Raw genomic sequence first — 25,929 nt, 5'->3', positions numbered from 1 at the left:
AAGTAAAACCTTTGGCATTGATTCTAACTGATGTGTGACATGATGGTTCCCATGCCTCTGTATTCTGTGTATTGATGGGTTAATGCTTTATGTAAAGCATTTATTGTTCCATGTGATTTGATAACTTGCAGGTAGGGATCGGACAATAATCCTTATTTTCTTATCGTGACAAAAAAAACAGAGATTTTAACTCACTGAGTGCCATTAACGTGTTTCACATGTTTTTGAAAAAATAGTAAAAAAAATAATAATAATAATCTTTTTTTTTTTTTTTTTGAAGAACATGTTCAGAACCCAAGATATCATCATCTGAAGATGTGCAGCTCCATCCACTCCTTGTTTAACTTAGAACTGAAAAAGGCTGTATCTCGCTTCCTAAGCACTTTTTGTTTTCTGTGAAAAAAACTCTGGCACTTTTCAGAATCTGAAATAATTCTGGCAATCCTGGCACTCAGGGAGTGGCACACAATCCTGGCACAACTTATCGTGAAATTGTCCGTCATACACTGGACCTGAGTTGGCTCTGTACTGTAAAATAGCAGATCTACAAGCTCGTAGATCTGCTATTTTTGGCTTTTGTTCCCCCCAGAATTTGAATGCCGTGGGCGCATGTGTACAAAAGTAATAACATTGTTAATCGCATTCATTTTGGCCACAATAATCGTGACATGAAATGTTCATATCGACCCATCCCTAACTGTAGACCAGAGAGACGTTCTCCTCTAGGAATCTTACTGCACTCTGAATTGCCTTGTTGTTGAAACGTGCTACACAAATAAACGTGCCTTTTCTTGCCTTGCCTTGCATTGCCACGAAGACGTTCAACGAGCTGTTCAACTCCCAGAGGAACGAGGCTGACATCCTCAGCATCGTGTCCAAAGCCGAGGAGTTTGAGCAGGTCAAGGTGAGAGGGACGGGAACTACAGCTGTGTTCAGAGTACCATGTCTGTAACATGCCTGATTTATGCTCCATCGTACGATGGCCAGAGCCGATGTACAAGCTTACAAGAGTCCTAAGGCTGTCAGTCTTAAGACTCTTGTCAGTTCCATTGTCCTTACTCTGACTGATTTTGTGTCAGGCCGGTCTGCCTGATGTGTTCTGATATGATTTGCTTGTATTGAATATACAGTATGTGCCGTAAAAGATCCAACCGTAGCCGAGGCCTTTATTCATTTCTTATTTGTTTATTATATATTCTTTTATAATTTTATGGGAGAAAAAGAACAGGTACAGGGCAGGCGCACACAAAGACATTTTTGATTGATTTATTCATTTCTGATAAATATAAGAAGCAGGCCTGAATCGGAGACTGGCCCTTATTTGCAATTTAGCCTAAAACTAATTTAGCTTATTTACTTATTTTTGTTAGAATTATTTTCGATTATTTTAGTCATATTTAATTGCCTATTTACTTCGTTAACTGGAGTCCCACAGGGGTCTATACTTGGCCCTCTCCTTTCTCCCTCCACACCAACCACACGTTGTGAACTAGCAGATTGGCTATTTCGGCCAATCTGCAACGTTTTTCTATTATGACGTATTCCAGAATAGGGACTTTGGGGTTCATGTGACTACAATACGATGTACAGTTTATTATTAACACTACGAAGGCCAAAGCGCTCAATTGACGAGTAGCGTACTGTACATCATCACACATGGTGCGAGTTTTACACGTGACGTTTCCCAAATATACATGTGCTTCAAAGATCTGCGTTCTCTGAATTAACCCTTTAAGACCTGGAACGCATCTGTGTCACTTTTAAGATGTATTTGGCTATTCAAAAATAGCAGATCTACAAGCTCATAGCGCGGCACCGAGTGCCGCGCTATGAGCTTGTAGATCTGCTATTTTTGAAAAATCGTGAAAAAAAATATTTTTTATATTTTTTTCAAAAAAACTGTTAGGATTTAGAAAACATTTTAAGAATCTCACTCAGGCCTTAATGGGTTAAAAAAAAACTTGTAGGAAAGAGGCAGCAGACAGTTTTAGCACAGATGTCCCATGGGCTGTTTTGCATTGTAGCACAAAGTGACATTAGAGCGACCGCAAAATTCAGCATGTGAGCCAGAACGCTGTTTTCTCTCGAAAAGTGAAACTCGGAACAGCAGAGCTGTGATTCTGATTATAAACGTGTTTTTTTTTCTTCTTTTTTTAACCCATTCAATCCGGGAACGCATCTGTGCCATTTTAGATTTTAACTATAACCATTATTTTATAAATCGTGGGAAAAAAATCTTTGAATATATATATTTTTAAAGCGAACATTTGTATCTCAAATCTTTGCTTCTGGGGGTCCCTGGAACAACATATTTTGAGATGGGGTCGGCGGCCAAATATATACAATTAAATACATATAATTTTGGGGGTCCTTGACACAAAAGTTTGAGCACCATTATAGTACAACATACGTTTTTCAGAAACCTGTTAGGATTTAGGCGACATTTGTAGATGTGTTCCCGGATTGAATGGGTTAACCCAGCCTTTATTGGGGACCAGCTTTTTTTTTTTACAGTATTCGCACGTACGTGCAACACCCCTGGTTATTGTTAGAAGAGACGGTTGTTTTTTGCGACCTGCTTCGTTTGTTGGAGGTTTTAATACGGTATTCATTGTATTCCCTATAAAAAAAGGCAATAAAAACACAATTATCGTGTGTGTTTGTGTGTCCCTTCCTACCTGTGTGTATGCTTTGACGTGTGTGTGTGTGTGTGTGTGTGTGTGTGTGTGTGTGTGTGTGTGTGTGTGTGTGTGTGTGTGTGTGTGTGTGTGTGTGTGTGTGTGTGTGTGTGTGTGTGTGTGTGTGTGTGTGTGTGTGCGTGTGTGTTGTGCAGGTGCGTGATGAGGAGATGGAGGAGCTGGAACAGATGCTGGCCAACTACTGTGAGCTGCCGGCGGCAGGCGGCGTGGAGAACGGCTACGGCAAGATCAACATCCTGCTGCAGACCTACATCGGCCGGGGAGAGGTGGACAGCTTCTCCCTCATCTCGGACCTCTCCTACGTGGCACAGGTCACTATGACACACACACACACACACACACACGCGCGCGCGCGCGCGCGCGCACACACACACACACACATACACAGTGGTGGAAAGTAACTAAGTACATTTACTTAAGTACAATTTTGAGGTATTTGTACTTTACTTGAATATTTCCAATTTCCAATACTTTTACTTCTACTCCACTACATCTCAGAGGCAAATATTGTACTTTTACTCCACTACATTTACTTGAAAACTTTAGTTACTAGTTACTTTTCAGATATAAATGATGATGTAATGAAACATACATTAACCACTTTAACACTATTTTATACATAGGCTATTTGAAAATAGCCGATCTACAAGCTCACAACGCGTCGCATCGCGACGCGTTGTGAGCTTGTAGATCTGCTATTTTCAAATATTTAGTACTTTTACTTTTGGTACTTTAAGTACATTTTGATGCCAATACTTTTGTACTTTTACTCAAGTACATTTTTTATTCTGGACTTTCACTTGTAACAGATTATTTTTATATTGCAGTATTGGTACTTTTACTTAAGTAAATAATTTGAGTACTTTTTCCACCACTGCACACACACATACATGTTGCGTTCAAACTAGCAGCAACAAAGTGACAGGCTACAAGCATGGATTACAGTTCTTCAGTTCTCCTCATTTGGATTCCATTAGAAGCCAGCATGTCTTTTGTCAGGGCTTATCTGCCTTTATTTTGGATAGTATAGTAGAGAGAGACAGGAAACAGGAAGAGAGAGACAGGGGGTGACACGCAGCAAAGGCCATCGGGCTCGGGAATTGAACCTGCGACTCGCTGTCAGGAGCCTATAATGTGTTATGAGCCTTAACCACTAGGCCAGTGGTTTTCCACCCTTTTCATATCAAGGTCCATTATTTATTGGGCATTTGAGCCACTATGGACCACCGTTTGATGAAATTTAGACTCTCAGACCCGAGACGTAGAATATTTTGTTATCGCTGGATAAGATTTTGTCCACAATTCCATGCTGTATTGATGTGGTACCATAGGAGATATAACAGGCAAATGTTGATTAAAATAACAATTCTTTAATTAAGTGATGCAGATGTTTAACAATAATTTAACTCTCAAGAGATAAAGATCTATAAGGGTCCATTTGGTTTCCTTTTACGCTCTCAAGAGATAAAGATCTACCTAATAAGGGTCCATTTGGTTACCACCTCTCCATCGTTTAGCTGAGGACCACCTGGAACCCCCTCAAGGACCACTGGTTGAGAACCACTACACTAGGCCATCGGTGCCCATAACCAGCATGTCTTTTATGGAAGCATGTTGCGCAGCCTTCTTCACCTGGTTGGCTGTATGTAGCACAGCAGGAACACTGTTACTAAAACATCATCATTTTACATATTGTGTTAATTGTGTTAGGAATCGGCGCTAGTGTGGGGAGAGCTCCACACTGTTTTAGAAATCACACATTAGGACCGGGGCCATACGAACATTTTCAGTCGTGAGATTAAATTTAGCTTTAATCCATGCAGGCTACAAGTAATCATAATGATTTAAGTAATTCATTATTAATTAACATTTCTCTAATCCAGATTATATCCCCCTTGTGTTTTCTATCAATAAGGTGAAATAAATGTATAGGTAACTGTAATGAATAATATACTGGATTTAGAGTTAAAGGAGAAGACCACTTATTTTCAACATTGAACTATGTCTTTAATACACCTTAGAGTTGTTGTGTGGAAATAAGAAAAAAGTCCCCCCCCCCCCTTCTATGTTGCCTAGAACTGGATAATTGATTGAGGTCATGTGATTAGTGACATACGCAGGGTGTACTTTTGGCCGAGGGGGCGGAGACAAAAGCACACCCTGCGTATGTCACTGATCACATGACCTCAATCAATTATCCTTTTCTAGGCAACACAGAAGGGGGGGGGCTTTTTTCTTATTTCCACACAACAGCTCTAAGGTGTATTAAAGACATAGTTCAATGTTGAAAATGAGTGGTCTTCCCCTTTAAGTATACAGTAAATCCAGTATTATTATTCATTCCAGTTACCGTATTAATGAAAAACACAAGGGGGATATTATAGGGGGTGTGTTCTTGTATATCCTGTTTTATGCCTCGGGGTAGAAACTGGACTAGTCCAAAATATATTCCCCCGGGGTATAAAACAGGCTAGCCTACCTTAACCCCGGGTATAGTTTGGAATATATTTTGGGCTGTTTAACCGGCCACAACTTCTTTTTCATTGCTCCAATGACGCAGTGAAGCGTCAACCTATCTTATGCTTTTGTTTCACCACTTTCACTCTCCTCTTTCCCCACGAGTCCTGCTCCATTCCGTAGATGGAAGGAGGACGAATTGTTGCTATTAACTGTCTCCATGCAGTAGGACGACTGTACTGTATGTCTAACGGTGTTGAACAAGAACCACCTGCCTGATGGACTTGATGTCTTCCAGGCCGTAGTAACCGTAGACAGCAGACACACTGTCGTCTATCAATCATCACTTTGAATCTCTCCCCTGTTTCCCGTTTTTTAACACTCTCAGAATTAACCTGTTATGTACCCTCCCTGTTTGTTTTAACCTGGAACTGAGGCAATCCAACCGGGCTTCCAAACAAACTTAATAAAGAGGCCGCACGCTTAAGCGGTGCCATACTATAATAATAATAATAACTAGACGCGTCGCAATTCCGGGGAAATTGCAAAGTGTGGTTGCGCCGACGCCGGTCGGACTATCATAATGTCGTTTGGACAGGTTTATCGCAGGGGTCCATAGATCACGTGTACCGATTTGTGTGAGATTTGGGAAAAAATTGTATGAAAAGGAGCAAAAAGTGTGTTTTGAAGAAAATTCAAAATGGCGGAAAATCTATCCTGACGCAAATGGGCGTGGCCTATATGGGAAGATGCGTCTTGACCCAAGGAATCCAGGGAAAAATAAATTTTGATTTTACGACCTACGGTTCAAGAGTTATAGGCCAAAAGGTAAAGTGGGCTGTTATAGCGCCACCATGTGGCCGACTGGTGTGATTCTTTTTTTAATAATTTTGCAAAAAACTATTAACCTCCCCTCCAAGTCTTGTAACAGTAGCCCTTACGGTTTCCGAGAAAAAAATACTTGAATGGGAGTTTTTGAAATTCCCATGAAAGTGGATGGGGAAATTTAATGCACAAATAAATCAATATCAAAAAATCTATCCTGACGCAAATGGGCGTGGCCTATATGGGGAGATGCGTAGTGACCCAAGGAATCCAGGTGAAAATAAATTTTGATTTTCGGACCTACGGTTCAAGAGTTACAGGCCAAAACGTAAAGGGGGCTGTTATAGCGCCACCATGAGGCCGAATGGTGTGATATTTTTTTCAATAATTTCGGACAATATTATGAATTATCCCTCCAAATCTGATAACTCTAGCTCTTACGGTTTCTGAGAAAAAAATACTTGAATTTCATTTTTTTCACTTTTCCATTAAAGCGGATGGGGACATTTAATGGCACTAATAAATTAATATCAATTAAACTATTCAACCAATCTCTTAGCCCTATACAAGCGCACGATTCCCGTTCAAGACGGTCATTTTGATATATGGCACAACATTAGGGGATAAAAACTGTGGGAGGAGATGCGTCTGAAAAAAAGTTTATCTATAAATAAATAAAGAGTATAGAGTACTATAGTCTGGTTGCCCTGTTGGGCAACCACACTAATAATAATAATAATAATAATAATAATAGCTCTAAGTACCCAAAGTCCTTTACATAAAAAAGGAATAAATAAAGACAGAATAATCCCCACTCTTTGGGGTGTTTTTTTGTCATTGTATATTTGCACTGTATTTGCAATTTACAGTATCTTTTTCTATAATTTTTATCCCACGATTTTGTAACCCTTATTTTTCACCCAGTGCCAATTTTCTAAGTGATGATCCTGGGCGCTACACTCCCCTCACCAGCCTAGGGAGCCCAGGGCCGAACTCAGGCCTCCTTCAATGCATGAGAGCCAACTGACCTTCTTGTCACCTGACAGGGGGGAGTTTCCCCGGTAGGACGTAGCGCGTGGAAGGAACACGTTATTCCAACCAGTTCCCTTCCCCTCCATCAGGCGCCCCGGCTGTCATGGGGGGAGGAGTTTAGTGACCAGGATTACTACATGTTTTTGTGAGGGTATTATCTACCCTAGGAGACACGGGGAGAACATGCAAACTCCACACAGAGTAGGCCCTTTCACCAACACCACCTAGGGTATGGGCGCTGATGACGTGGAGGAGAAGACACGCCCACAGCACCCACAACATCCCCGGTGGAAAATCGAACCCAGGACCTTCTAGCTGTGAGGCGACAGCGCTACCGACTGCACCACCGTGCCCTCTGCAATTTACAGTATCTACTGCATTTTACCCATCCTATGAGCAGCCGCTGGTTGTGGCGCTCGGGGAACAGTTATAGGGGTCAAGTGTCTTGCTCAGGGACACTTCGGCACATTGCTGAGGCCATGGAATCGAACCTGGGACCTTTGGTTTCCCAAGCGGGGCCCTCTTACCATTCAGCTATGGCCGCCATACTTTACTCCAGAGTGAAGGTGAGCTGTTTAAAGCCTGAGTTATTATTTAGTTGCAAAATGGGTGTCGTCGCACCGAAACAACGCGTTAAAATGCGTGCGAAACAACACGTTGGACTGCACGTCACGCTGTGACACGTGAGCCTCTATTTATCAGGCTTAAGACGCCGTCAACAACAACATCTCAAGGTTCAAGATTCAAGGTTTCTTTATTGTTACATCTTGTGTGTGGGTACATGAGAGTAACATTATTTTGTTATGGTTCCTCAGACATTGTAGCAGCAATAATAGTACTAACAGTAGTAAACATAACATGGCATACAACAAGGAAAATAGCCACACAACAACAAAAAACAAGGAATAATCAAGGGTCAGAGAATAGCAGCAGTATCCAAACAGTCTGATCACAACTCTGATCACCATCATATCGTCGCTTTTTTATTATTAATTTAAAATCATTTGAAAACAGTGAAAATAGCTGATCTACAAGTTCATAATAGATCTGAGATTTGACACTAATTTTGTGCGACACTCTTGTATGACAAAGTAAGGCATTCATTTACGGGGAAAAAACATGAAAAAGTTGATATGTGGAGATAACACAGATTTCTGTCCGCGGCCACGATATTATTCAGTCACATTCCTGGACGAGCGAGTCTGCTCTGATCTGCGGGCATGTCCCAAGTTATCATATCACATGGAACAATAAATGTGTTTCCTGTTTTATCAGCGACCCCCATTGTTTGGCAGCATTAAGGGGGCTTCGTGAACTGCCACAGTAGATCGGCGAGCGGGCATCATCACGGCTTTATCCTCTTCGAAAAAAAAAATTAAATGTTCTCTCGAATGTGGAAATGAATATGTTCTCTGTTACATATTTCACAGTGACTGATAGTATGGAATCTACCCCCCCCCCCCAACAGACACACACACACACACACACACACACACACTTCTTTTCTCATTTTTGCTCTTCTCATCCCTCTGCTGAAGCCATCTATCCAAGATTTCCCGCAGTAACCAGTACCATGTGGCCGAATAGTTGGAATAGCTCAGGCAGATTTCCCTCTTTGCTCCTAACCCATTAAAACCGGGAAGGCATCTTTGTCATATATATAGCACATTGGTTGGCTATTCAGAAATAGCAGATATACAAGCTCACAGCGAGGCACAAAGCTTGCAGATCTGCTTTTTCTTTTTAATCGTGATGTTTTTATGAGAACATTTTTAACTCAAATCTTTGCTTCTGGGGGGTCCACTCCCTAGAACAAAATATTTTGAGATGGAGGGTTTCGGCGGCCAAACGCATATAGTTTTGGGAAGTCCTTGACATGAAAAAAGTTTCAGAGCCTCTGATATTACTGTTGTAGGATTTAGAAGGCATGTTTAGAATGGGCCTCAGGTCTTAATGGGCTAATTCGCCCGATTTCAGATGTGTAGCCTAGCCGGTGGAGCCCGCGATAGCCTCCTCCTCCTCCTCCTCCTCCTCCGTAGTGGACATCTGATGTTTGAATCAGACTCCGGGACAGAAAGGCCTCGCGCTGCGATACACCCACACTGCCAACCTACTGCCGGGACAAAGGATCTGTCTCTCTCTGTCACTCTCTCACACGCATGTGTACATACACACCCACCCTCCTACTCACACACATGTGCACATTATGGGGGGTTTTGCATGCAGCAGTGGATGCATGCACGCATCCATAAACACCCACCCACCCACCCACACACACACACACACACACACACACACACACATACTGCCAGAGCAATGGCTTTAGCAAATGTGGGATTGAGCCGTTCTGCAGCTTTCTCGCACTCGATCGCCCAGAGAGCAGAAGTTATTATGGCCGGGCAGAGCAGAGGGCTCCAGAGGTCAGCTAAACATTTACGACATTAAAAAAACCTTCTTTTTAAGACTCATAACTCAACCTAAACAGCAGCCAGGGGTTGAAGACCTGAAGAGTGTGTCATTTCATCCCAGAGGTTATAGAGATACAGGATGAAAACGTGGGAAACGGGAGCTCTCTGCTGTATGAGGCGGTTATAGGCTGCGTTGGTCGTGTTAATTATTCTGTTGAACATCGGGCCCTTTAAGGAGAAGAAAAACGTGTTGCACACTTAACCCATTGAGACCTGAAGCCGATTCTACATGTCTCCTAAATCCCAACTGTTTTCTGAAAAACGAATGTTTCTATATCAGTGGGTGCTCAATCTTTTTCATGTCAAGGACCCCCAGAATGATATGTATTTGACCACAGACTCCCATTAAAATATCTTGTTCCAGGGACCCCCCAGAAGCAAAGATTTGAGTTAAAGATGTTCGCTTTAAAAACATATATATTCAAAGATTTGCACACATTTTCACGATTTTTCAAAAATAGCAGATCTACAAGCTCGTAGCGCGGCACTCGGTGCCGCGCTATGAGCTTGTATATCTGCTATTTTTGAATAGCCCAAAGTGTAAAATAATGCTTTTTAGCTCAAATCTAAAAACGCACAGTTCCAGGGCTTAATGGGTTAAAGAGAAGAAAAACGTGTTGCACACTTAATGGCCCCATCAGGCAGGGATTTTCCAAAACGTTATTTGACTGACGTTTTGGGCCTGTTGGCCTTCCTTAGGCCTTCCATCAGGTCTCTAACAGGTGCCTCCCTCCAGGGCTGCTTGTCTGGAGCATAGCGCTATAATATATCTAGAGCAGGGGTCTTCAACAGGGGGTCCGGGACCCCTAGGGGTTCCTCAAGGACCCCCTGGGGGTCCCCCAGACCCCACGTTGAGAGCCCCGTTGATCTGAAGCAACCCTGCAAGCACAGCCCAGACCTGCCCAGTCCATCACAGAGTGCCCTTCCTCCCTGCTAGCTTTCAATCAGAACACCGCCAGACTTAACAAATCAATCGGGAGGGAAAACTTTTCGCGCCTCGCCAATCAATCAGATGCCGTTAGCACCTGACCAGATCAATCACGGCCCAGACGGACTCGACTCGGCCTATCGGCGAGCAAGCGGCCCAACCTCACCCTGACCTATCCCTCAAAACAGACACGAGCAATCCATCAGCGCACAGCTGCGTCTGACCTGGCTGTCGGAGCAGAGCCACGCGGCCCTCTTGATCAGATCGTGATTAACCCATTTAGACCTGGAACGCATCTGTGTCACTTTAGGTTTCTTTGGCTATTCAAAAATAGCAGATATACAAGCTCATAGCGCGGCACCGAGTGCCGCGCTATGAGCTTGTAAATCTGCTATTTTTGAAAAATCGTTTAAAAAAAATGGCTATATTTTTTTCAAAAATCTGTTAGGATTTAGAAAACATTTTAAGAATCGGACTCAGGTCTTAATGGGTTAATCGCCGCGTCTCGCCGCTTGACGCGCCGCTCAAGTGCTGATGTGACTCTCACTGTAGCGTGAATGTTTGCCTGTGTGTCCTTTCCCACTCTCAAGTTCTGTTGGGAACACTTTTGTCTGGGGGGAGGGAGAGTTCTCCATCACAAAGTTCCAAAAAGACAGACACCTCTAAAGCAGGTGATTCTCAACCTTTTTCATTTCAAGGACCCCCTGTTTGGCGTTGTGTCAGGGCCACGCACGGACCCCCATTTGATACCGTCATCTTTTACCTCTGGGACCCCAATTTACACTGTAAAAATCGTCAGTGCTAATTTACCTCTGAGAGTGTACAAATGGAACCGAAATGGACCCGTATGGGTCAGAGTTACAGATCCATAAGGGTCCCATTTGTTTTGTAACTTATCAGTCATGTATCTGGGGACCCCCTGGAACCCCCCTCAAGGACCCCTGGGGGACCCCCTCGTTGAAAACCACTGCTCTAACCCCTCCAATCTGGGACAGCATCCGTGTCATTTCAGATGTTGCTGTGTAGTATATAGCTACATGCCTTTTTCAGAAAACTGTTTGAAGACATTTTTAGAATCAGCCTCAGGTATAAATGGGCGAAAGCAGTGGTTCTCAAAGTGGGGTCCGGGGACCCCCAGGGGTCCTTGAGGGAGTTCCATAGGGTCCCCACTCCTCAGCTAAATAATAGATAGTTAGGAACCAAACAGACCCTTATGGGTCTGTAACTCGGAGAGTGTACAAATGGAACCAAATGTGTACACTCCGAGTTACATGAACATTGATTTTACAATATAAATTGGGGTTCCAGAGATAGAAATGCCATTAAATGGGGGTCCGTAGCCTAATATGCATGCCCTTGAAAAATGTCCTTGAAATTAAAATGGTTGAAAATCACTGCTAGAGCCGTAAAAATCTTCTCTTATGGGGGTCCTTGGCATATATTTTCAAATGGGGGTCCAGGGGCTAATAAGTGTCAATTTGGGGGCCCTTGACATGAAAACGTTTGAGAACCACTGGGATAAAGACTCAGAGCGTGTGTGTGTGTGTGTGTGTGTGTGTGTGTGTGTGTGTGTGTGTGTGTGTGTGTGTGTGTGTGTGCGTGCGTGTTTGCTTGTGTCCCCTCAGAATGCGGCTCGTATCGTCAGGGCCCTGTTCGAGATCGCCCTGCGGAAGCGCTGGCCGGCCATGACCTACCGGCTGCTCACGCTGTGCAAGGTGATCGACAAGCGCCTGTGGGGCTTCGCCCACCCGCTCCGCCAGTTCCCCAGCCTGCCCCACACCGTGCTGGCCCGCCTGGAGGGCATGAAGCTCAGCCTGGACAAGCTGAAGGAGATGAGGAAGGACGAGATCGGTGAGGAAGACAAACAAACAAACAGCACAAACCAGAAGCTATTTAGAAAGACACTCACGACACTTACTCTGTGTCGATTTTAGATTTATTTGGGCTATTCAAAAATAGCAGATCTACAAGCTCATAGCGCGGCTCAGTGCCGCGCTATGAGCTTGTAGATCTGCTATTTTTTTTTAAAGTTGTGATTTTTTTTTTCCAAATCCTTGAATATATATTTTTAAAGCAATATAATGTAACTCACATCTTTGCTTCTGGGGGTCCCTGGAACAAAATATTTTGAGATGGGGTCAGCGGCCAAATACATATCATTTTGGGGGTCCTTGACATAAAAAAGTTTGAGCACCACTGATATAGAAACATACGTTTTTCAGAAACCTGTTAGGATTTAGAAGACATTTACCGTTGTACCGGGGGTCCCCAGCAACAATCTTTTTAACCACTTTATCCATATTTTATACTTTGGCTATTCATGCTATTTTTAACACATCGGGTGCCGAACACGGTCTGAACCGTGTGTTTACATAGTGGCGCTTCGGTGCCGAACACGGTCTGAACCGCAAGTTTAGTCTTTTTGTTTTTTTCGTTTTTCTCCGCGCGGGCGGGGCTAGAGCAGCTCTGGGAGCACCCATTGTAATCCTGCGAAGGAAGTGCCAGATCGCTCACCGGAAACATTTTTTTTTCCCCATCCGCTTCCTGTCTATTTCCTACTTTGAAACGCCTATATCTCCGAATCTGTTTCCTGTGGGGAAAACCGGTCATGCGCGATGCGCGATCCCCCCCGTTGTAACCCGCGAGGGTAATGTTATGGTTCCAGGCTGTAGCCAGGCTCATGGCACAACATGAATCGATGCTTTTTTTTGCGTGGATTTGCTTGTAACGCACGCGGAAGCTTTAAACAGCAAAGCGCAGTCAATGGGGAGAATGCTGGCACCCACGGTAAGTTGTTATGAAAAAATGCTGGCACCCGATGTGTTAAAAAACTAAATATTTTTGAGATGGGGGTCCGCAGCCAAATACATATAACTTTGGGGGTCCTTGAGAACCAATGCTGTATAGTTCCAAACATTGAATCCTCAGAATGGGTAATGATGAAGCATGCGTGATACATACTAGAAACCATGTGATTGCGTCCCTGCGAGATCAAAGAATGTTGTGTAACTTTCTCTTTCAATGGTTTGGGCACAACAGTTTTAGCTTCGACATTGTTATCATGTGGATAGCGGGGTTTTATGAAACATTTTCATAATCTCAGTGTGTGTGTAAAGAGTTCACGTCCCGGTTCGCCGCTGTGTTCCCGCCAGGTCACATGCTCCACCACGTCAACATCGGGCTGAAGGTCAAGCAGTGCGTCCACCAGATCCCCTCCATCAACATGGAGGCCAGCATCCAGCCAATCACGCGCACCGTCCTCCGCGTGCGCCTCGTCATCACCCACGACTTCAAGTGGAGCGACCAGGTAACCCATGGCAACCAGGGCAACTGCGTGCACACTGCGTTAGATAACAAATGTGCATCTGATAATAATAATTATTCATCATTTTGGATTTATTTGGCTATTCAAAAATAGCAGATCTACAAGCTCATTGCGCGGCACCGACTGCCGCGCTATGAGCTTGTAGATCTGCTATTTTTGAAAAATTCATTAACACATCCATCGCCAAGAACGTAGTCCTACGGTCCGTTAAATCCAACTGTTAAGTGCCGAGACCGTAGTGCTACGGTCCGGGTGCTTTTTCCTTTTTTTCGATTTTATTTTATTTTTTCAATTTTCTAGGGGGACCATTTTCAGTGTAACACCACCGGAAGTCGACCGGAAGTGCGATCCCGTTTTTTGTTTCACGTCGGCCTCCATTCTAAGGCGCACACTAAAACCCATGTTTATCCTGTGTAGTTTTTTCTCCTCGCATTTCCCATGTTAACATAAACGGTCAGAACTCAAACATGGCGGCTCCTTTTGACACGTGGTCTGGACTAATAGACACAGGGACATGTGCACGTTGTTTACAAACAGTCCATCGTGCATTCTAAAGGATTTTAACGGGGCCTATGGCGACGTGAAAAAAACAAAAAACAACAATAAAACCTTGGCACTGGTGAGTACATTATGAGATTAGCCCTTGGCGGTGGATGTGTTAAAAGTTGTGCAAATATGTGAGTAAATATTTTTTTAAGCAAATATTTGTAACTCAAATCTTTGCTTCTGGGCGTCCCTAGGCTGCACCAACGCTCCTGATTTCGTGTATAGAGGGGTGGGTGTATAGAGCCTCAGAGAGATTGCGGCTGCATCCCATTGGTTCACCGATCTGTCCGTCAACCCCCGCCCCGTTAACACAACATTACGAGCGACGCCCACTGCACTCTGGTTGGTTGGGGAAATGAACACTTCCTCATACCGGGTACACCGATGCGCTCCTCCAGGCTTTTATTTTTTAGCAAAACTAAGCAATAAAAGCCTGGAGATCGAGGCTGAGGCGTCCCTGGAACAAAATGTCACGATTTTTCAAAAATATCAGATCTACAAGCTCATAGCGCGTATATCTGCTATTTTTGAATAGCCAAAGAAATCTAAAATGACAGACATGCGTTCCCGGATTTAATGGGTTAAGTGTCTTGCTCAGGGACATCTCTACACATTGCCGGGGCCCGGAAATCGAACCTGGGACCTTCTGTTTTCCGAGGCGGGGCTCTCTACCCATTCAACTGTGGCATGTTGCTTTAAATGCTGGGATTGGTAGTGGTAATGTTTAGTATGTCATCATGTGGCCTGTCAGCATGGAGGACTGTGCTTTTACTGCTGCAGGCACGCACACACACATTTATTCTTAGTATGTGTGCTGGTGCTCATATTTTTACTTAAGTAAAAGTATCAATACTGCAGTGTACTGTAGATTATACTCTTGTTACAAGTAAAAGTCCGGAATTCTAAATTTATTTGAGGGAAAGTACAAAAGTATTGGCATCAAAATACCCTTAAAGTACCGAAAGTAAAAGTACTCATTATGTACAATGTCCCATTTCACAAGTGTTCAAAATGTGTAAAAAATGTTGTGAAAATAGCAGATCTACAAGCTCACAATGAGACGCATTGTGAGCTTGTAGATCTGCTATTTTCAAATGGCCGAAATGCATACAGAACTGAAGTGGTTAATGTACGTTTTGTAATAATAATCAAAATCGATAAAGTAACTAAGTTGTCAAATAATCGTAGTCGAGTAAAAGTATAATATTTGCCTCTGAGCTGTAGTGGAGTAGAATTAAAAGTACTGAAAATTGGAAATACTCCTCCAGTAAAGTAAAAAAAAAATGCCTCAGAATTTTACTTAAGTACAGTACTTGAGTACACGTACTTAGTTACTTTACAGCACTGTTGTCGCACACTGATAATTGCTTCTATGTGAGCTTGCGGAGCGGCGACACCCGCGTGCAACTAAGTATACAGTATAAGTCAGGCTTAATGAGATGATGTGTGAATCCCACTGCACAACCTCTGAACCTTCTGAAAGAAAGAACACACGCTCAGAGTAGCGCTCTCTCACAGCCCTTTACTTCTACGGTACCAGGGGGTCCCCAGCGAAATGAGTTAACATATAGCTTCACAATCATTTTAACCAATTAGCTTTGGCTATTCAAAAATAGCAGATACAGTAAACAAGCTTTGAAAAATCCCGAAAATGTGTGCATATCTTTGAATATACATTTTTAACTCAAATCTTTTCTTCTGGGGGTCCCCTGGCACAAAACACTTTCAGATGGGGGTCCGCGGCGAAAAAATATATATCAATCTAGGGGTCCTTGGCATGATGAAAAAGGTTGAAAACCACTGGTTTAGACACTCAACCAAGGCTAGGTCTTTCTTGCCCAGAGTGGGTGAGGGCAGACACAAAAGGGGGGGGGGGGGGGGGTGGTGGCGCTTTACCACCAGTTTGCCGTGGGACCCCGAGGGGAATAGGAGGCTCATTGTAGCGTGGGCCCACAATATGAAGATGAATGTTTGTGTCCGATTAGCGATGCATGCTCCGTTCATGGGAGAGTGGTAATGGAACACCCCCCCGGCTTAGCCCTGATCCGGGCTGCATATGTCCGCACGCCGCGCGGGGCCTAGCCAGGACACATGTAAAGACACATGAGCTTCCTCCTCCCCTCTCTCGCCGAGACCATAATGACTCATTTTAACCCATTCAGACCCGGGGAAACACATCTGTGTCGTTTTTATAGATTTCTTTGGGCTATTCAAAAATAGCAGATCTACAAGCTCATAGCGCGGCACCGAGTGCCGCGCTATGAGCTTGCAGATCTGCTATTTTTGAAAAAAGAAATCGTGAAAATACGTGCAAATCTTTGAATATATACATTTATAACTCAAATCGTTGCTTCTGGGGGTCCCTGGAACAAAATATTTTGAGATGGGGGGGGGGGGGACAAATACATATCATTTTGGGTGGACATGAAAAATGTTTTTAAAAAAAACTGTTAGGATTTGGAAGACATTTGTGGAATCCCCCAGAAGCAAAGATTTGAGTTTGCTTTAAAAAAACATATATATTCAAAGATTTGCACAAATTTTCACGATTTTTCCCCCCATAAAATTGTAGATCTACAAGCTCAACGCGGAACTCTGTGCCGCGCTATGACCTTGTACTGTATATATCTGCTATTTCTTTTTTAATAGCCAAAGAAGTCTGAAAATGACACAGATGCGTTCCCGGTCTTAATGGGTTAAAAAAGGAAGCAGATTTTTTGTTGCCATCTCTCTTCTTTTTTTTTCCCCTTGTTTTTTTTTCATGGCTTCTTATTCCACTCGTGGTCTTTTTCCCAAGCGGTCTCTGTCTGTCTGTCTGTCTGTCTGTCTGTCTGTCTGTCTGTGTTGTCTCTTCACGTTATAGTGCTTTATGTACACTAGTGGCCCTTGGCTCTGTTGTGGCCCCTGTGCCAAAAAGCCACAGACCTGTTTAGAAGATGATGTAGTGGGTGGCGTTGGTGTGTGTTTATCTGCGGAAGCTCCAGTGTCTTTCCCCCCCCCCCTCTTGCTCTCTCTCTCTCCACGTCTCATAAACCTGTCTTCCGCGGTCAACCATCCGTTCTTTCCACGGCAGAAGGAAGCTATAAGCTGTGGTACCGAGCGTGCAGAGGGGAGGGGGGGCGGGGGGGCGGGGGGGGGGGTGGGCGGAGAGGGGGTGCTCAGCTCACCACAGCAGCACACACCTCGCTGCACCCTGTACCCAAACCGGCACACTGGTCTAACCCTTTAAGACCTGAGGCGATTCTTAAAAAAAAATCTAAATTTTTTGGTTTTTGGAAAAAAAAATCAAAACAATATTTTCTCACGATTTTTCAAAAATAGCAGATCTACAAGCTCATAGCGCGGCACTCGGTGCCGCGCTATGAGCTTGTATATCTGCTATTTTTGAATAGCCAAAGACATCTAAAGTGACACAGATGCGTTCCAGGTATCAATGGGCTAAGGTGTGCCTTGGGCATTTGTGACAGCCTCATATTATTATTGCAAATACAACTAAATACAAAAAGTTATGATTATACATATATATATATATATTTATATATTTTTATTTATTTTTTACTATTTATTTTTTACTATGTCAGGGCTTTGCGCACACTCATTTCCTAATACATACCTTTGCTGTGTGTCACTCCCCATCTCTCTCTCCCCAGTCCCTGTCAGTCTACTGTATCTATCAAAAAAGGCAGAAAAAGACCCCAAAACATCTTAAAAATATATATATTTGTTATTAATTGTATTTATTTATTCCTACGTTCAGTGACACGTATCACCCTCCCCACCCGGCTCCCCTCCCTCGAACACGGACCAATTGTGTTCGTTTTCGTGTAGAGACGCTCGACAAAGCCGGATGCACCGCGGTGGATTTGAACCCACAACCTCCGTGGTGGTGGGCTGGGACTTCACCACTGCTCCACCCGAGTGCCGCGTCACATATTTCTTTCAAATATAGATAGATAGATAGATAGATACAGATAGCGAGTCGCCATGCCGAATGTTGCGAAGTTCACTTGAGCCGACTCAGTGCCGTCCGATGTATGTACCGACATGCACAGAATCGTAAATCATGTTTTGGGGTGACCTACTCAAAGTGACTACTGGCCAATCATAGCGCGTCTTTTCTGGGACTTGTCAGAATCTAGTTGTCTTAAAAATATCACACGTTTGTCAATGTGTGTCCAGGTGCATGGCTCGGTGGGAGAGCCCTGGTGGCTGTGGGTGGAGGACCCCATCAACGACCACATCTACCACTCTGAGTACTTCCTGCTGCAGAAGAAACAGGTGGGCCTTCCTTTTCTCTCCCCTCATGCCTAATATACGTACATACCCGCAATATATACTTGTATACTCACTTGTCAACAAGAACTAATCTTTGAGCTAATAACACGCTGCAGTCTGATGTAGATGTCTTCTTGGCTGTGTGTGTGTGTGTGTGTGTGTGTGTGTGTGTGTGTGTGTGTGTGTGTGTGTGTGTGTGTGTGTGTGTGTGTGTGTGTGTGTGTGTGTGTGTGTGTGTGTGTGTGTGTGTGTGTGTGCGTGCGCGTGCGCACGTTTTGTAAACTAACCTGTGTTTGTGTCAATGTGCGTGTGTGTGTGTGTGTGTGTGTGTGTGTGTGTGTGTGTTCCCCTCCCACCAGGTGGTGACAGAGGAGCCCCTGCACATCGTGTTCACCATCCCCATCTTTGAGCCTCTCCCCTCACAGTACTACATCAGAGCGGTGTCAGACCGCTGGCTGGGTGCTGAGGCTGTCTGCATCATCAACTTCCAGCACCTCATACTGCCTGAGAGACACCCCCCTCACACCGGTACACACACACACACACACACACACACACACACACGTGTTCGCTTTTTTTAAAGCGAACATGTGTAACTCAAATATTTGCTTCTGGGGGTCCCTGGAACGAAACATTTTGAGATGGGGGTCCGTGGCCAAAAACATATCTAAAAATGTTCTCTAAATCCATGTCAAAGACCACCCAAAATGATATGTATTTGGCCGCGGACCCCCATCTCAAAATATGTTGTTCCAGGGACCCCCCAGAAGCACAGATCGAAGTTAAAAATGTTCGCTTTAAAACATATATATATATATTCAAAGATTTGAAAAAAAATCCACAATGTTTCAAAAAAATAGCAGATCTACAAGCTCATGATACAGATGTGTTCCCGGTCTTAATGGATTAAGTTAAATTAGCATTAAGGGACATTTCAAACCAAGCACGATAATAACTGTGTATACTTTTGTCGTAAAGAAATTTGTTATGACTCAAATGGATGCCAGTGTCCACAATCCACAACACAAATACAACCACAACTAATAGTCGTGGACAATATATTGTTTGGATCACTCTCTGAGAGATTTTATGAATGACAATGACGTTGACAGCCCTTCAAAATCCATCGGGACATCTGGGATGCACTCGGTCTCACTCGCCAGGCTCGGAAAGTCTTGTCATTAACGGGGATGAGGATTATGAACAGCTAACGCTACCAGGCTAGCTGGCATTACCTCAGGGCTCAGGTACAAACCATCTTGCCTTCTCATGATTAATAATAAGTCAGATTATCCATATATTCTATTCATGCGTCTTTCAGCACCATCTCTCTCCCCACCCCTCCCTCCATGTGGGGCTCTGACTAGTGTTGCCAGATCTTGCAAGAGAAACAAGCGGCCAGGTCTATGGAAAAAGAAAGCCCAAACGAAGCGACTAGGCTAAGTTTTACCACTTTACATCAGCTATTTGAAAATAGCCGATCTACAAGCTCACAACGCGTCGCGATGCGACGCGTTGTGAGCTTGTAGATCTGCAATTTTTATATACATTTTAAAGAAAAGTTTAAACTTTTGAATGTTTTTTTTAAACATTTTAACAACACAAATCTTGTATGGGCGTCCCTGGCACAAAATATTTAAGGATGGAGGGTCCTTGACATCCTTGAGATCCACTGGCTTAAACAACGTTAGGAAACAAGCCCAAATAAGCAACTACACTTTAAAAATGATCCATATATTCTAGAAAGACATAAATAGTCTTTCGAAGTGACACACCTATGTATAGGTCTCTATTTCATCATGCGTCTCGCTAGCCAATCAAAGCACACCCTTTCAACATATCGTCACGTGTCACGTGAAGCTTGACCAATGTTAGCTTGGTGGACACACGGAAGGACGAGAACGAAAACATAGTCTCCTGGCGGAGACAATAAAACGCAACCCGCAAACTACCGATATTTTCAAGCAGCTTTACAGAAAAACTGGCCCAAAGTAGTTTGATACTTTAATAATACTATAATAAGCAGACATGGCAACACTGGCTCTGACTCAGACGCACTCACTCACACACAGCTGGACTATACGCAGCGCGTTTTTGCCACCGTTTACGGAACCGTTCATCAGTATGTGGATGCTAGTATAGTTATAGATATAGTTATCATAGACAGAGACGATACACAGTATTGTTATTTATATCAGAGACATGTTGGCGTCCTGTAATGGATATATTATGCAGTGAAGACATGCAACACCAACCATTCCTTTAGGGTCGAAGTCTCCTCTGCTGTTTTAATTCAGTGCCTCTGACATTTCTCAGGACATTCTCTAGTAAGGGGAGCGTGACATGGACACACACGCTCATATGAATACACCCTAATCATGGTCCATAAAGGAATGCGCTTCAATTCTGAATAAACTTGTGGGAGTTCACTGAATTTGATAGTGTTGATTGATATATAAATTAGATAGTGTTTCCCAAAGAATGGGTCGGGAGTCGGGACCGGGGCTTAAGTGGTTAATTCATAATGTATTTTTGTACTTCAGGGTCACCAAATGTATCTTAGATAGATAGATAGATACTTTATTGATCCCCGAGGGGAAATTCAGATATCCCATAGCTCATACAGGCAGGTTAGTTAAAAACACATCACAAAAAAGGGGGGCACAAGTTAAAACTGATAGAAGACAAATATAAAAGATATATTATGAAATAAGCATAAAAACGCATTTTTGAAAAAGCATTTAAAAGGTGTCGCTGGGAATAAATCATCCTTTGTCATTGTCATTGCACATAGACCCATAAATAACTAAAAACTAAGACCATTAGTCCATTAGTCCAGTGGACTAATGGTCTTAGTTTTTAGTTATTTATGGGTCTTTTGTGGTCTGGAGCTGAAAAAAGTTTGACATCTCCCTGCCTGCAGTAGATTAAACTCTGAAACCCATGACCCACCTAATTCCAACTCGCTTTGCTGGTCTGGGATGGCTCAGGCTAGCAGACAGGGTTAATCAAATAGAAATGGCATTGGTATTTAAGATAGTCAAAGGGGCAGTGCCCTCAATACCCTCATACCTGACTAACTACTGTACTTCTCCAAAGTGAGTGACACCCACAGCCACAATACTAGAGGGAGTGACAACGATCTGGTAGTACCACCCAAATATAGAAATTGTCATTCTACTACTCTGCCACCGACATGTGGAATGTCCTGACACCATCCATTAAAATATGTAAATCACTGGTTTATTTCCAAACTAGCCTGAGAAACTATCTATCAGGAGACCACAAGGGGAGGTCAATGCAGTTTCTCATAGAAAGGAGTTGCCATTCACTGAAGTTGTTTTCCTTTTTCTCCTGTGTACATGTAGTGTTTTGTATTTGTTGATGACATGTATTATCGTGTTATTTTTGTTATGCTATGTTGATGATCCCCTCGTAGATCTTCTATTTTCAAATAGCCTGAGGTATAAAATAAGGCTAAAGTGGTTAATATATGTTTTATAATGTAATCATTTATATCTGCAAAGTAACTAGTAACTAAAGTTTTCAAATAATTGTACTGGAGTAAAAGTACAATATTTGCCTCTGAGATCTAGTGGAGTGGAAGTAATGGTATAGACAGTGGAAATAATGGGTATAGACAATTGGAAATACTCCAGTAAAGTAAAAGTACCTCAAAATTGAAACTTAAGTACAGTACTTGAGTAAATGTACTTAGTTGCTTTACACCATTGGTTCTCAAAGTGGGGTCCGGGGACCCCCAGGGGTACTTGAGGGGGTTCCAGGGGGTACCCAGCAAAATGTGCTAATATAGCATCACAATAATTATGACCTTTTATACTTTGGCTATTCAAAAATAGCAGATATACAAGCTCATAGCGCGGCACCGAGTGCCGCGCTATGAGCTTGTAGATCTGCTATTTTTGAAAAATCGTGAACATTTGTGCAAACCTTTGAATATATATATATTTTTAAGCGAACATTTGTTGCTCAAATCTTTGCTTCTAGGGGTCCCTGGAACAAAATATTTGAGATGGGGGTCCGCGGCCAGATACATATCATTTTGGGGGTCCTTGACATGAAAAAGTTTAAGAACCACTGCTTTACACCACTGCTAATAAAGTATTCAATCAATCAATCAAAACAGAGAGGGCAAGGTGTCTGAATCTGGTTGTGTGTGTTGTTTATTTTCCTTCCAGAGCTGCTGGACCTCCAGCCTCTGCCCATCACAGCCCTGGGGAACAGGGAGTATGAGAGCCTGTACAAGTTCACCCACTTCAACCCCATCCAGACGCAGATCTTCCACACGCTCTACCACAGCGACACCAACGTCCTGCTGGGGGCGCCAACGGGCTCCGGCAAAACCATCGCCGCAGAGATGGCCATGTTCCGTGTGTTCAACGAGTATCCCACGTCCAAGGTCTGTGTGTGTGTGTGTGTGTGTGTGTGTGTGGGTGTGTGTGGGTGGGTGGGTGGGTGGGTGTGTGTGTGTGTGTGTGTGTGTGTGTGTGTGTGTGTGTGTGTGTGTGTGTGTGTGTGTGTGTGTGTGTGTGTGTGTGTGTGTGTGTGTGTGTGTGTGTGTGTGTGTGTGCGTGCGTGCGTGCGTGCGTGCGTGCGTGTGTGTGTGCGTGTGTGTGTGTGTGTGTGTGCGTGTGCGTGTGAACAGACAAAAGCAGAGATATGGGACCTCAGAAATATACTTTATATACACAGTATGTTTGTGTGTGAAATGTGAATCTACACACACTGACTGTATCAGTGGCACTTTGTGTCAGTGGCTATATTAACTCATTTTGCTGGGGACCCCCTGGTACCCCCCAAGTACCCCTGGGGGTCCCCGTCGACCCCACTTTGAGAACCAATGGTATATACTGTCTAGATCAGTGGTTCTCAAAGTGGGGTCCAGGGACCCCCAGCGGTCCTTTAGGAGGTTTAGGGGGTCCGTTTAATTTCACTATTATTTCCCTGGCTAGACGTTGTCCCGATGAGAGAATATGTATGATGATAATAATAACGATGATAATAATATAATAATAATGACTATTTAAAGGATGTGGTTCACTCTCTCCCCACTGTTATCTTCTGTGTTCACTTATGCCCTTATTCCATTCCCTGGCACAAAATATTTTCAGATGGGGGTCCACGGCTTATACATTTGGTGGTCCTTGACATGAAAATCTGTGAGAACAACTGGTCTACACATCCACATTTATCTCTGGGGACATATTTCTTCCTGCTTTTGTTCTAATCTTACTCATAGGCTATTTTTTGTATCCTGTGTTTTTGTGACTAGTTTAGTTCTTTGAAAGCAACTTTTAAGCTGCAGTCTACTGTGTATATACTGTATGAAAGGTGTTAAAGGGATAGTTCTAAGCCAATAATTTGATGACCAGCAGCGGTTCCGCTAGGAGACATAAAGAGTCTCCTTTGTGTCTCCTACCGGAACCGCTGCCTACCGGTCAGCTGGTCATCACTAGCCTGGTGAACCCCTCCCTCCGGAAATCTCATTTCCATTTGATATCAGGAAGGAGTCGGGCCTGAGCGCCTGTCTGGGCGTTTCTGCGGAGTCACAACATGAACTCTCCTATCGCAGCGTCCTCGCTCATTGTTCTATGATTGACCGCGCATGTTGGCCAATCAGGTGGAACCCGAGTGAACCCGAATGAAGCCGAGTGCAGCCGAGCGAAATGGAACGGCGGCCATTAAAACTTTGTCCGCTGTTTTGTCCGCTGTCTTAAAACGCTCTCACACTTCTTTTTTGTGGCACGGAATTTACTTTTAAGATATTTTTCGGATAGCATTTAGTTGTTTAACTTCATATATGTGGTCAATTAATCATGACAGAGCCTATTTAAAAAATAATATTCAGAGGAACCGGCAGGGGCGGGCAGTGACACTCATGTATCCGACTAATGTAACCTATTTTCAGCATGGCCCTTTCAAAAGTCCCCTTGCGTCGCGTTGCTCTGTGGTGGAACGAACTGCTGATTGGCTGAAGGGGTTGCCAAAAAGCCAATCAGGCCCCCATGTCAGACTCACTCCTCATATCAAATGGAAATTAGATTTCCGGAGGGAGGGGTTTACCAGGCTAGGTCATCAAATTACTGGCTTAGGAATGCGACAAAGAAATATCTATGAATTCAAGTCTCCATGGGGTGACTAATCGATAGGAAAAACATTTTTTTGGGGTGAACCATCCCTTTAAAGTATCATGGTTATACTCCTGTTTGTAATGTTAGTGCCATTGTGATTCTTTCACTGTCAGGTGGTGTACATCGCCCCACTGAAGGCCCTGGTCAGAGAGAGGATCGAGGACTGGAAGGTCCGGATAGAGGAGAAACTGGGAAAGAAGTGAGTCAGTGTCGCGAGCTTGTGGATCTGCTGTTTTCACTACTTCTTAAAAGTTTTTTTTTTACTTATTCATGGAAATGATTTGATTTCTTTATATTATTTAGGAAATACATTTGAAAAACATTGGAATTGTTTTTAATTGATGAAAAGTTCAGATTTTTTTCTTCAACATTTTTCTTTTGAAATAATATATTTATTTTTTATGGAGAAAAAAGGAGGATATTTACTTGTGTTGTGACCCATAGAAATCGTTCCGAGAAACCGTGATATAGATTGCAATAAAGATCTGCTTTGTGGTACATCGGGGCCTCATTGACACCCAACACTCTGCATTCTCCTTCTCCCCCCCCTCTCTCCCTCCCTCCAGAGTGGTGGAGCTGACCGGTGACGTGACCCCCGACGTGAGAGCCATCGCCGCGGCCGACCTCATCGTCACCACGCCAGAGAAGTGGGACGGGGTGAGCCGCAGCTGGCAGAACCGCAGCTACGTCCAGAAAGTGGCCATCCTCATCATCGACGAGATACACCTGTTGGGTGAGTCTAAGACCCCAAAAGACTCACTATAGCCTGGAACCCAGGCAGGAAGGAATACTTAACCCAGTGGTTCTCAACCTTTTCAGGCTGTGACCCCCCAAAATAATCATATTTGAACTGGGTACCCCCCCAAAATAATCATATTTGAACTGGGGACCCCCCCCCCCAAATAGTCATAACTGGGGGACCCATCCTGACAAACACTTGGAATTGTCAGAGTTGAAGCATTACATTTTGTTTGACTCGGTTCCACAGATAAATATAGTGAAAATAGCAGATCTACAAGCAACGTTAGGCTATTTTCACAATGTTTGCTTCTTTCTTATATAATTTAACAATTTGGTCAATGTCTGACCAGTTTTTATTGTATAGTTTGCAGATATACAAGCTCATGGCCTTGTGGATCTGCTATTTTTTGAAAAATCTTTTTGCAAATCTTTGAATACATATATTTTTTAAAGCGAACATTTGTAGCTCAAATCTTTGCTT

The 25,929-nt window shown here is 43.4% G+C and overlaps 1 protein-coding gene across 1 annotated transcript in view; it reads left to right on the top strand.

Moving 5' to 3' along the window:
- The window catches only part of ascc3 (activating signal cointegrator 1 complex subunit 3), a 293,488-nt gene that overhangs the window by 206,326 nt on the left and 61,233 nt on the right, over nucleotides 1-25,929 (top strand). The window contains exons 21-29 of the mRNA XM_084052068.1: nucleotides 818-904; nucleotides 2,834-3,010; nucleotides 12,035-12,260; nucleotides 13,562-13,716; nucleotides 18,460-18,558; nucleotides 18,915-19,083; nucleotides 22,755-22,975; nucleotides 24,821-24,906; nucleotides 25,274-25,440. Of these exons, the coding sequence (XP_083908194.1) occupies nucleotides 818-904; nucleotides 2,834-3,010; nucleotides 12,035-12,260; nucleotides 13,562-13,716; nucleotides 18,460-18,558; nucleotides 18,915-19,083; nucleotides 22,755-22,975; nucleotides 24,821-24,906; nucleotides 25,274-25,440 (1,387 nt within the window). The remainder of the gene's footprint in view (nucleotides 1-817; nucleotides 905-2,833; nucleotides 3,011-12,034; nucleotides 12,261-13,561; nucleotides 13,717-18,459; nucleotides 18,559-18,914; nucleotides 19,084-22,754; nucleotides 22,976-24,820; nucleotides 24,907-25,273; nucleotides 25,441-25,929) is intronic.

The sequence above is a fragment of the Gymnoscopelus microlampas genome, assembly GCF_963454915.1.
Source record: "Gymnoscopelus microlampas genome assembly, chromosome: 3".
In the NCBI taxonomy this organism is placed as follows: domain Eukaryota; kingdom Metazoa; phylum Chordata; class Actinopteri; order Myctophiformes; family Myctophidae; genus Gymnoscopelus; species Gymnoscopelus microlampas.
The sequence above is the reverse complement of the archived record's forward strand: the minus strand, read 5'-3'. Positions and strand labels throughout refer to the sequence as shown.